General features: G+C 38.3%; 1 protein-coding gene across 1 annotated transcript in view; it reads left to right on the forward strand.

Annotated features, from left to right (window-relative positions):
- Positions 1–13,239, forward strand: part of itgam.1 (integrin, alpha M (complement component 3 receptor 3 subunit), tandem duplicate 1) — a 33,182-nt gene that overhangs the window by 6,434 nt on the left and 13,509 nt on the right. The window contains 15 exon segments of the mRNA XM_072455819.1: positions 9,625–9,767; positions 10,086–10,240; positions 10,315–10,434; positions 10,500–10,573; positions 10,655–10,796; positions 10,872–10,970; positions 11,039–11,118; positions 11,205–11,291; positions 11,361–11,430; positions 11,496–11,594; positions 11,806–11,886; positions 11,989–12,099; positions 12,186–12,287; positions 12,364–12,474; positions 12,552–12,624. Coding sequence (XP_072311920.1) covers positions 9,625–9,767; positions 10,086–10,240; positions 10,315–10,434; positions 10,500–10,573; positions 10,655–10,796; positions 10,872–10,970; positions 11,039–11,118; positions 11,205–11,291; positions 11,361–11,430; positions 11,496–11,594; positions 11,806–11,886; positions 11,989–12,099; positions 12,186–12,287; positions 12,364–12,474; positions 12,552–12,624 — 1,547 coding nt within the window.

Raw genomic sequence — 13,239 nt, forward strand, 5'->3', positions numbered from 1 at the left:
AAGAGCATGGGAGGGAGGGGCACGACGTCATGAACACAGATGTAGGTGATCCGGATGCTTAGATAGTGATAACAAACTTATCTTCATGTAATAAACTAGTCTATGTTTATGTGCATAGGTTTTATATCAGAGCACTACAGGCTTGTGGAGCTGCAGTGCCTCACAGTTGGGATATATGTTTAAAATGATATATGTGTTGGGTGCACTTGTGTTGGAGATTTATAGTATTTTCTCATTGTAGTCATCACCCTGGGCTACATGAGTGTGTCAGGCTGTAGTTGTGTTACTCGGCTGTAAGAAGTGGAATGAGTTGTATGGATGATGACGTGTGTAAAACATCGCTTTTTGGCTGTGCCAAACACAATCCAGGCGTCAGGAGCTGAGTGGAAGTGCAGACTGCAGACAGATGGTTTGTGTTCTGTGTGTTGTGGTGGCTGGATCAATGCTCGTTTGGGGCGTAGGGTGTAGACAAAGGATTCACGCTGACAAAGCTCTGCAAACTTTTCAAGGTAGTTTATTTACAGAGAAAGCAGTGTCAAATACAGGACAGCAGAAAACAGCGCCCTGGGTCCGCTGGTGATCAGGAAGACGAACCTCGTCTCTGGGCGTATCTCGCCTTTATATACTGAAAACGCACAAAGACCGATAAACAATATCTGACAGGTATGACCCTATCCATGTACCAACGGATTAGCCAATGAGAGAGCAAGATGTAAAGGTATCCTTATTTGGGTAGCACCAGGGGAGAAGTTACAGAAATGAGATTATGCGCTTACACAGATGTACACAAGGCATCTCAAGGCCTCGCAGCCAATGGAGACATCTCCCATTCGGTAGTTAATCAGATGTGGGCCCCTTACATTCCGTGGAATAGACATTTTGGTAGAAACACACATATTCCTAAAAGCCAGTCTCAGAATGAGGCCTAACTTTGCATGGACCTAGTTTTAATACACTTCATATTCCTCCTTTCTGAGTGATTAAGCTCAGATCAATTAATTAATTAGACACAATCAGCGACAAGCGAGAGCAAAAACCTGCTTGTCGATGCTTACTTTTGTTTAGCAGGAAAAATTATCTCGCGGCACCAACCGTCAGTTGTTCTGACCGATCTTGGCTACCACCCCTTCTGGCTGTCCTTGATCGTGTTATCTAGCGACCTAAACAGCCTCACTTCTTTGATTATCATTAAATTTAAGAGTAAATTTGTATTTAGTCTTAAGTTATTATCCAATTGAATCAATCCTTAATCGCTACTGTGTGAGGATATTCGTGTCGCCGCACAACCTAAACATCAGCACTGGATTATCAACAACACCTCAACACATCAACACATGAGTATAATTTATTTCATCAACCCTTTACTTATTTAACCAAATAATTTATTTAAACCTTTTAACATTCTATTATAACTCTTTTCACCACTCCTCTCAGCGATGATTATGTTGTCTTCAAAGGTGTTGGTATGGTGTGACGTTTGGCTCCAGCGTTCTCTTCTGATATTCTCAATGTCCACTCCAGTTATTGTTATTGTCCATGTCCATTGTCCCTTTTTAACAGCATTTCAGCATCGTCCTGGGAACAAAAATAACTGAACAGTATCTTGTAGCTTGCGATCTTTTCATGTAAAAACATCCTCTAAAAAGTATTTTTTTATTTTTTATGTGAACAGAATATAGATATATATATATATATAAGTGTGATAATATAATGGTTTACCAAATTTAATAAGTAAAACAATCCATGGAATGTATACAACAAAAACAATAGAAAATAAATGTAAAAATGTATGTAATGTAATGTAATGTACTGTAATGTACTCCTCCCTTAAACCAGAACACTCCTTCTATGTGAGTGATAGGCTAACCATCATTCATGATCATGTGCATGCATCCCCTTTAAGGAACCATCACCATGAATGATAACTCCTGTTGAGTTAATCTAATTTACTATTAACTAATTCTAAACCCCATTTCCATTTTAGCTGTTGATGTAATAGTCAATGTTCTTGCTGTTTTAACAGACAACTTCATCTTTGCTGTTGTCCTAGTTAATGTTGATGTCAACGTTGACTTTCACTCACAGAGTCATCTTGTGCTTAATCATTAATGTAATCATTAATGCAAATATTTCTAAACAGCACCAATCTATAATTTTGTCTTCCCCTATAACTTTCTTATGCAAAACGCCGTTCCTAATTTCTTCTAATCTAAATATTTCTCCCATTATTATAAAGAATATATCTTCTCTGATTATTTCCTCTTCAGTATTTTCCCTTAATTCAAGATTTCCCCTCTTTAGTCACTACTAAATTTAGCTTCCTATTTGGTTTTGACCCCAGTTATCAAATCAACTTCGTCAGTGGAAGTTGCTTAAACCCTTAGTTTAGAGATTAATTTCTGTTCCAATTGTCACCACTGTTTTCCCCCATTTCAGACCGATTTGTCTGCAATGTCTGTAGAAAATTCTCGTCAAATGTTCCCTCATATATTAACATCTGTTTGCATCTTGTTCTCTAATAGCTTTAAACTATGGTTCTTACCACTAGTGCAAACGCTGCGTTGACATATGTCCCCGTCACCACTCATGTGGTTTCATTTGAAATTGTAACTCACTTGAATGTTGTCAGTGTCAGTGGAAGCTCTTCTCCCAGTTTAAACCTCTATTTTGCTAGATTATTTTCCAAAAGTCCATTTCTAATTTGTTTCCTACATTAATCTAGTCTTTAATCTAGTTTAATCCCCTTAAATCCTATTGAACACCAATTTGATCTAATTTGATTAAATTTCTAGACTTATTCAGTTTTTTATTATTCACAAATTCTGTCTTTCACCAGAAAGATTCTGTTTGACAGTCTCCACCTCCTTATGATTGTCTACACAAAACTTCACTACACACAAACTTGGCAACAGATTATGCATCTCTTCTGTTCAAGTTTTGAAAGTAGTTCAAAGTAAATATTGTCTCTGGTTGGTGTCTAATTGTCTCTTAACCTCCTCCTTGCACCATGCGCTAAGCCATGTGCTTCAAGAATAATTAGAACCAACAGTCTAAAATCAAATCTTTAAAATCTTTAAAATCAAAATCATCTTTAAAATGTAATGTTTTCTTTCAAATTCACCTCATGTGTGACTTAAAGAACTTCACCTCGCTGCATTTTCACCGGTCACAAGGTTTGCAGCTTCTTCGGCTGTTCTGTTTACTTTGTGAGACTTTTAACTCTTAATTTATGTAGTACATTTAGCTATAGCTATTTATTTATTTATTATTATTATATTTTCCAATTCTTCTTGCAGTATAGTAACTTCTTCTGAGACTTTGTCTCCCTTTTTCCCAATAGTTTCTGTAACACTTGATAGAGTCTTTATGGCACATTTCTTGATTCAGTGAATAATTATCATGTCATCCATGTCTTTGAATAATCGTCCTTTTCAGATTCTTGTTCAATTTCAGCCACATTTTTTCTTCAAAATGTTTAGACTCTGTTTTAGTCCCATGGCCAGTCTTTCATCAATTGTAATCTTCATGAATCCTTGATCTTCCTCTCGGATCTTCAGGGCATCTGTTAAACCCCAAACCCCAGGCCCCTGTAAGGGTTTACCGGGCCTCTCTGTCGTATGGCTGGTCCGTTGTATCTTCCTACGAACCCGCTTCTGAAACCTCCTCTGCATTCTCCTCTGAAGCTTCCTCTTTCTTTCCTGCACTCACGGGCGTAATGACCAAGCCGTCCGCAATTGTAACATTCTGCTGAAGATCTCTTCGGGTTTCCCTTATTGAAATTACCTCTGTTGTAGTTTTCTCTGCCTCTATCTCCCCAGGTTTGTTGCTGGTTAAAGGCTGGTTTGGTGAAGACAGTCTGTGGTCCCCATGACCCTGTCTGTGGTGGCAGATTCTGAACCTGGTTTGGTTGTGTTTGAGGCAATGGCTGGTTCACTTGAGGATGATTTTGTATCACCATCGCTTGTCTCTTTTCTTTCTTCTTAGTGTCAACCAAATGCACTTGATCTAGCTTTTCCATCACCTCTTGGTCTTGTACCTTTTTCCGATATAGCTCCACGTGATGAGCTATGTGGTCTGAATAAACACTAATTGTCATGCTTCCAAGGCCAACCACTTTTTCCAATTTCCTTCTTACTGGTATCGGCAAGCCTTTCTGAATTTTAGCTCGCAGAATTGATTTCTCCATTTGATTCAACTCTGGATTGTTGCCAGTGACATTTCTCCACACTTGATAAGCTTTTGATACGTATACTCTCGGATTCTCCTCCTGTCCAAGTGGTTGAATAATGATATTATCTGGATGAACGTTTGTTGGAAACATCTCACTTAATGTTCTCCATATTGTCCCTTTTCGAGCGACGAACAGCTCTGCGTCGTACACTGCTGTCTTCGCATATTGGTTCAGTCCTGCTTTTGTCAAGACTTCTTGCATCCCTGCCATGCCAAGAATAGTTGCTAGTAGTCTCTTCATATCTCCCATTGCAGCTTGTGTCCCCACTAGCATCTCCTCCAGTTTAGCTATCCAGGGGTGTGCACCATCTTGGAGTATGGGCAACTTTTCCATCAAATCCGACATATCGACATTTTGCCATGGTTTGTATTCCAAACGTTGTCCTTTTATTATTATTGGGCACATCCTCTGGTTTATTCCCTTTAACAATGTTCTGTTGTGCAGTTCATAATGCGAAAGCTCTGAGAATGAAAGTCGATGTTTTCTAGATGCCTTCGGTCTGTTCTCTGCATCTCTCCAGGATGTTGAATCAGAATCATCACTCTGATCTTGAGTCTCTTCATTTGAATCCGATCCATCTTCTGACTCTTCATCGCTGTCCGCTGTTTCAGTGTCATTGTTCTCCTTTTGTGTTTTGTATGTCACCTTTAATGACTTCTTTCCTTTCTTCTCCGCGGCAGCCAAAACTCTCTTCACAGCTGGATCGTATCCATTCGCTGCTCCTTCTTCTTCATCACTTTTGTCATTTTTGGTGGACAATTTTCTGAGTTTTTGTTCCACGGTTTTTGAGCTTGACTTCTTCTTGTTTTTGAGTTTTTGATACATTGTTACAGTTGTTGTAGCTTTACCAGTCTCTATTACTTGTTCATTTTCATCTTCAATTTTGTATCTTCCATCTTGAGTCATCACTTGGAGCTGTGGATATTCTTTTGCAATATCCTGTAATTTCTCGTAAGGTGGAGGCATCTTCACTGTTGCCTGCGTATTTGAGGATGATCTATTGATCTCTTCCCTCACTTTGTCCACTATTGGCATGTTCTTTTCACTCTCCATCTTCATTTTATCTCTTCGTTCTTTGTTTTTGAACCATTTTACAACTTCGTTTTCGAACAGTTGCATCACTTCCAATTCAATTCTTCTCTTCTCTTTGCATTTCCGTCCAATTCTTCCTCTCTTTTGGTTGGCTTTGTATGTTTCGATCAACACCTGTAGTATTTTAATTACGTCCTTCACAAGATGATTGTTTATCTGCACCAAATCCACTGTAGTATTTAGTCTTGATGTCGCCATCATGCTATATTTTCTTTCTTTAGATTTATTTTATTTTATTTTGTTAAATTCATTTACCTCACTTCCCAAGTTATTTAGCTGCTTGGTAAAAACTTCAAAGACCGTTTGCCAATCTCAGCAGATGTGAAAGAAATTGGTGTTCAATGTCAATCAAAAATCTGAATTATAACTAAAGAGTAAAAATAAATCCAATGTCTATCAAAAACCAAAGTTATTTTTATCTAACTAAAGAGTAACAATAAACAAATTCAAAATTATACCTTATCCAATTAACCTTAAGATATGAGAAAATCAAAGCTATATTTTTATTCAATTGAAGTTAAATTTCAGCAAAATCTCAGGATACGCAGTGGACCAACTAAAAATGTAAAATTCTTAATTGTAGTACTATGTCTTATCGCATGGTAAACACCAACAATCAGAAATCGGTGACCAATGTCAATCAGATCTAAGTTATTTTCTATCTGACTTAACGATACACAATTCCAAAATGTATCTTATTCGACTCAAATTAGGATATTGTATCACTGGTTATTCAAATTATGATATATATATATATATATATATATATATATATATATATATATATAACTTATTTTTTATCCGATTAAGTAGCATAAAAACAATTCTCTTAACTCACAATGGACCACGCCAATGCAACGGTTCTCAATTATAAAGATACGCCTTATCTTATGTAATTATGTGTACCCCCAAAAATCAGTCATTGCCAAGTTTTTGTATAACAGAAGTATGTGATTATAAATGTGTAATTACACAGTCTTTTTTAATGCAAGAGTTTGTGAATAGAAACAAACTGGCCTTTTCCAAGGTCTTCTCCTCCAGTTGACGGCTTGGTTTCGTCAAACTGTTCTGCTCCGTTTCCTGTTTCCTTCTGTCACTCCGATCTCGTATGTTGTCGCAATAACAGAAAAGAAAAAACAGTGATTAGTTCACGTTAATCCTTTGCCAATTCAGGTTATTTCAAACAATTATCATAACATAATTTTCATCATGAATAATTTTCTTAATCATCCAATAAAGTATCTTATTTTTGTAATACCATCATTCGTCCTTCACTTATCTATTTATTTATTTATTAATTCATTAATTTCTTTCTATTTTCTCGTTAATTAACCTCTTTTTATCTCCAACTTCCAGCCTGTGATAACAAACGGTCGAGATTGCCTCTTAGTCCGATGTATCTAACAATCTGCTTTTTTCTCTCTCTCTTTTCCTGCTACTTCTTCGCACCCTGCTCTGCCTCACACACATGTAGGAGGAGCCAATAGCTCCGCCCCCAATAGCGTTAACCTGCTCAGTCTTTCTTCCTGTCCTCTGTCTGGGCACTTCCGCCGTGCCTTCACTCTTTCTCTGTCTTTCTTCACACCCTGAAGGAGGAGCTAAACTCCGCCCCCGACTTCTAAAAACTATCTCAAACGCGGTCCAGTTGTCCCCCTTGAAACATCTCTTAACAGACTCCACAGAGCGAAGAAATTAATATAAAAATGACCGACAAAAACGACTCCACACTCCGGATCAGCACTCACACATAGACAACATCCGCTGCTCAACTTAAAGTAAATTTCTTTTTACTTAAAGTTAAACTTCACGTTTCTTCAAACTTAGAAAGACTATCTGTGTCCTCTCTCAGACCGCACCCTAAAAACACAATTTTACTCTGCAAACAAAGAAACGCACAAAGACAAAATAACCTTCGAGTTCCAGCCTCAAGGATAACTAACCAAAAAAACAAAATCCCACATAAAAACCAACAAACAAACAACAAACTCGAGTAACGTAAAACTTATTTTCATGCTTTTTAATCTCAACTTCAAACTGTAACAGCGCTAAAAACTAAATCTTCTCTCTTCAGTTTAGCAATTTGCTCCCTTCCCCTTTCTCTCCGACACTCACTGACACACAAAAACGCAGCAGCAGAAAGGAAAACAAAAAAGGTGGGGGCTTAGCGCCTGGAGCTCTCATACTTTAAACTTTAAACAGTAACGTTACTTCTCAAAACACAAAGACCCATTCTGAGGGTCAAACTGTCCCCGGGGCACTACTTTATTATCTTCTTTTTCTTTCAACTTAAAACTTCGGCGTTTCTTCGAACTTGAAGAAACTGTTCCCAGGTACTTTTTATTCTCTTTTCAACACAACCACCTTAGGAACAATAATGCATTTATTTTTTCTCTCTCTCCTGGCCAGGGTTAACATCTACTACCGTAACGACTTTACGTCACGTCTTCCTCTCTCTCTTCCCCTCTCTTCTCTCCTTCTCTCTCTGCTCGGCACACACAGACACACAGAACTGCAGGCCGCACACACGGAGCAGAAACGAGAAATGAGCAAAGGTGGGGGCTAGATCTCACCTCTCTGCCGTTTTATTTCTGACAGGTTCTTTCCGTTAACCGTCTATATTTTCAGTTTTAGTTCAAAATACATTTTTGGACACGTATATCATCACTTAGATACTAGTCTGACTCTTCACCGAGGCCTATGGTAAATAATGCTAAATCTAGGGTCTTTGATCACTACGTCTCCTCAGTATTTAGACAAAAACAATTTATCTTTCCAAATTCAACTAACACATTTTTAAACGTGTCCCCCTTTCCCACACACGCGCCTCACCGAGCATCACCTCCACACAGCTCTTTAACGGAAACAGGCATAGGACAACAGCACTCACACAGCATCAAACCAAAGGTCGAAAGGTAAAACTCACCTAGGCCAATGATTTTCTGCTGTTTAGAGGCTTCGATCCAGTCTGCAATCCGTCCCGATTTCGTGACGCCATTTTGTGGTGGCTGGATCAATGCTCGTTTGGGGCGTCGGGTGTAGACAAAGGATTCACGCTGACAAAGCTCTGCAAACTTTTCAAGGTAGTTTATTTACAGAGAAAGCAGTGTCAAATACAGGACAGCAGAAAACAGCGCCCTGGGTCCGCTGGTGATCAGGAAGACGAACCTCGTCTCTGGGCGTATCTCGCCTTTATATACTGAAAACGCACAAAGACCGATAAACAATATCTGACAGGTATGACCCTATCCATGTACCAACGGATTAGCCAATGAGAGAGCAAGATGTAAAGGTATCCTTATTTGGGTAGCACCAGGGGAGAAGTTACAGAAATGAGATCATGCGCTTACACAGATGTACACAAGGCATCTCAAGGCCTCGCAGCCAATGGAGACATCTCCCATTCGGTAGTTAATCAGATGTGGGCCCCTTACATTCCGTGGAATAGACATTTTGGTAGAAACACACATATTCCTAAAAGCCAGTCTCAGAATGAGGCCTAACTTTGCATGGACCTAGTTTTAATACACTTCAGTGTTCTACTGAGTTTGTCCAAGGGATGACAAAAAGGTTAGAATCGGTGCATAAAACTTAAGTGCACACAATGAGCACGTAAGAAAAACAACTTGGATGAGCAGAACGTGTGAACATAACAGCTGCTCCTGTCTGCGGGCGGCTGTGGCACGGAGCACGGCAGCTGTTTGAGCCCATGTTGCACTACGGCTGCACCATGGAGAAAGTAAAGCGTTTATCCAACAGTTTGAATGATGTGTAACAGGAAAGGTGCTGCTAAACTGCAGAGTCTTTGTCTTGTAATCAGCACACGTAAGACATCGTTTTAAAGGCCAATAAACACTTTAATATCTACTGCAGGCTTTTTTTGTCGTTCTAAACTGTCAACTCATCCAATCCCGTTCTTTGGCGCCCTGGCCGTGGTGCTGAAAGCGAACAAATTTTTTGGGTAGTGGCCAATTTTACATGAAACTAACGTTGTGGGAGTTTGGGCATCACTAGAAACTCTAGAAATGTACTGTTCACAAGTCAAACATTTATTTGAAAAAGTGTAATTGTTTCCTTTTAACAATCATTTTTACAGACTGTGTTAGTCAGTGTTGGATTCAATATAACTGAGAAAACAAGACAGGACGTGGTCGTATGAAGAAGAATTTATTTCCCTAACAATTACAGACTAAAGCAAATTGTTCAGCGTAAACTATCACTCTGTCACTTACATTATCACTCATGTGTATGATAATTCCTTAATTTGCATTTAAAAAAAAACATTTTTCATTCTTGTGTCTCAGGTCCAAACCAATTGTAAAAGTCGATGCTACGATTTCCTTCACGCCAGAGCTGATCCCAACTCAGAACCCAGACTGTTCCAAACCTATTGAAGCCATAGCTGCTGTCTGCTTCACTATGTCCAAAGTCACTAGACTAGATCAAGGTATTCATTTAAGTTTGAGTAATTCGCTTTTAAATATTCGCTGAATATGTCGGTGTAATCCCTCATTCGTCCAGGAGTGTTCCATTGTAGAAAAAGCTTCAGTTGTAGTCATCTGGACTCAGTTAGAAAAAATAGACGTTTCGGCTCTCATCCAAGAGTCATTGTCAATAAAATAATTTAGGTCTAAATTCTAAATGCTAAATTCTCTTATTGACAATGACTATTGGATGAGAGCCGAAACGTCTATTTTTTCTAACTGAGTCCAGATGACTACAACTGAAGCTTTTTCTACATTCGCTGAATATATGTGTTTTTCAGCTCAGGCCAATCTCAATTATACTTTTACTTTTGATGCAACTCGCACTGTCCCACATCACCGGGCATTCATCAAGGAGAAAGAACAAAAGACAACAGGAAATCTCACCATTTCATTGGACCGTCAGCAGTGTGTTAATATCAATTTCTTTATACAGGTTAGAAATGTTCATTCATATACCACTGGATACTGTGTGTTGTTCTATTAATATTGAGTATTCTTTACTTGCAGTCCTGCCCTGAAGACGCTCTCAATCCTCTTTACAATGAAATGCATTTCACATTTGAAAGCTTCCTTCCAAGTCTCACTCCAAGTCTCTCTCAACAGTCACCCACAACAATGAACAAATATGTACGTGGGATTGATATATTACACTCTAACATAGCTTATATTTCATCCAAATATTATCATTTCAGTTGGGGTTTGAGATCAATTGTGGGACGGATGAGACGTGTACAGACAACCTCATAGTGGACTTAAACTTCACCAAGTACACAGTTTTTCTTATGTAGTATCCAGTCTTTTGGAATATTACTATTTTAGTTACTTAATAATCATTTTGACTTTATAGATCTTCTGTGGTCCAAGTAGGCATTGATGAGTTGTTCAATGTAACAGTTTCCTTACACAATAGAGAGGAAAATTCCTACTACACCAGAGTCATCCTGACATATCCTGCTGGCCTCTCCTACCGGAAGTTCACTGGGCTTCAAGTAAGTAGTTTGCCTGATAATAATTAAAAATGTTATTATTCCTAGTTATTTCTTCATTCATTTATTTTTGTATAGGGGAGAATTGACTGTAACTCCGTGGACAGTGAAGACACTTTGACACGAGGAAGGACAGAATGCTTTATTGATAAACCTATTTTTAAGAGCAATGCAAAGGTTTGTAAATCATTTCTCATGTAACCTCCACCATCAGTTGCCTATAATTTATTTGGTATTGTTTCTAGGCCTTTTTTGTTGTCTCATATGGATTTAACGCCAACAGTCAACTTGAGAGGAGGATTTTTATCACTGCAAATGCAACCAGGTGCAATTTACTGTAGCATCAACAAAAATAACACCATATATAACCATAAAGTCACCTACATTTTTATTTGTGTCCTTTACTTGTAGTGGGAATGAGCAGTCGTCCCAAACATCCCAGCGATACAAAATGAGAGAAATTGATGTTAAATACAGCATTTCAATGACAATTGGAAGGTTGGGTGCATTTAGTACAAAATGCTTTCATTATTATAATGATTTTTTCCTGACATAAAATCTCTTTAGTTCACACAGCTACACCAATTTTACACATGGTAAAAATGATCTGCAGAAGCCAGTCAATCAGTCAATTAAGGTAAAATACAAAGATTTTGGGGTGCGTATGCACATTTTCATATTATAAAATGCTCCTTTTTGCAGGTTACAAATGAGATCAGAGCATTGAATTTCTCTGTGGTGATCCGAGTGCCAATAAAGCTTGGCCAAAAGGACATCTGGGTGGATTCTGATTCTTTGGAGGTAAAACAAAGTAGAGAAAGACATTTACTGCTACCGATGTAGTTGATATCAAGGGCATTTACCCGATAGTTAATATAAAGGTCATATAGTGTGTCATCCATTGAAATTCTTTCAAATATAAAGATAGTTTTAAGAAATCGTTTATTTTTTCAATAAAACTTCTTTCACTTTTCATTGTACTGCACTTGAGATGGATCTAAATTGTTTTCAGATTGCAGACTGTCAAAAAGACAGGGATGAAGAGCCAACTCTGGCAGATTTTGTTCCACAAATACAGGAGAACATGTTTGTGGTCAGTATCAATCTGTCATAATCAGTATGGTAACATTAAAATTAAAGTTGAAGATAAAATCCAATCATTTGTGTATGTATTTGACATTTCAACCACAAACAGAACTGCAGTGTGGCCAAATGCAGGGTTTTCAGGTGTACTCGCTTCATGGGGCGAATGGAGAGTAAAGATTACATCATCTCTGCAAATCTCAGCTCAGGATGGATTGAGCAGGTCCTTACTCCGTAGAACACATACAAACAAATGAAATATGACCTGATTGAAGCCATTGTTCCCTGATAAACATTTACTTTACACAGATTGGACTAAATTCTGCCAAGTTTTCCCTCATCAGCACAGCCATTCTGGATTACGACACAAGCAGGTTTATTTTCTATTCGTCTAAAAACAACCCCATCAAGGTACAGTCTCCTCTTTATTGGCAACTTTGAAAATATTTTTTATCAGGAATATTTTTTGAAAATCTAACACACACAGATTGAAGCAGAGGTAGAAGTCTATACTGAGGTGGACTTCACCAAAGAAATCATTGGAGGCTCAGTGGGAGCTCTGGCACTGGTGTTGTTACTTACTGCAGTCTTGTACAAGGTAGGTAGAATAACAACTATGGAAAAAAACAAAACACTATTACACATTCCGACATTGTATCTGCATCTGTTCTACAGGCTGGATTTTTCAAGAGTAAATACCAGCAGATGATTGCTGATGAGGCCCAAGGACAGGAAGGGGCTCTGGATGGTGCTCCAGAATAACCACTCGCATGATTTAACATAGCCTATAATATAATAATGTTCTATGTATTTACAAAACAGTTCATTTAGCCTAATTTGTATGCAGTTTTTCAAACTTTTATGAAAACGGGCCTACTTAAAGGTGGTATGGACGATTTTTTTCAGCAAATTTTTTATCATATTTCCTCGTGGCGTGGATAAATCATTTGTCCTGCCACATATCAATCATAAAACCCACCTACCGCTCACCTGCAGCCGCGTCAGGCTCGTCCCCACGTTTCCGCGTGCCTAAGCGCATGGATCTATCATAATATAGTTCCCTCAGTGTACGGGGCAAAATGAAGACGGAGAAAGACAGAAATCTACAGGAGACGAGAGATGCGATGCGCTCCGTTGCGCTAATAAACAAACGCACGTGTGTGTTGTATCAGTCCGCACGGGGATGTGCGCATGCGCACTTCCGCCTGCGTTCTCAAATCGCCGAAAAATCGTCCATACCGCCTTTAAGGTATTATAATGTAAACTTTTTCATGTCTAAATTTCCAATAAATACACTTTTTTGTTAAACTAAGTACTTAGATCATTTGTGTTTTTCTATTGTTTTAAAAATATTCATTTTAAA

The sequence above is a fragment of the Eucyclogobius newberryi genome, unplaced genomic scaffold, assembly GCF_026437365.1.
Source record: "Eucyclogobius newberryi isolate DKJ021-1_F unplaced genomic scaffold, fEucNew1.0.hap1 SCAF_20, whole genome shotgun sequence".
NCBI classification, from domain to species: Eukaryota; Metazoa; Chordata; class Actinopteri; order Gobiiformes; family Gobiidae; genus Eucyclogobius; species Eucyclogobius newberryi.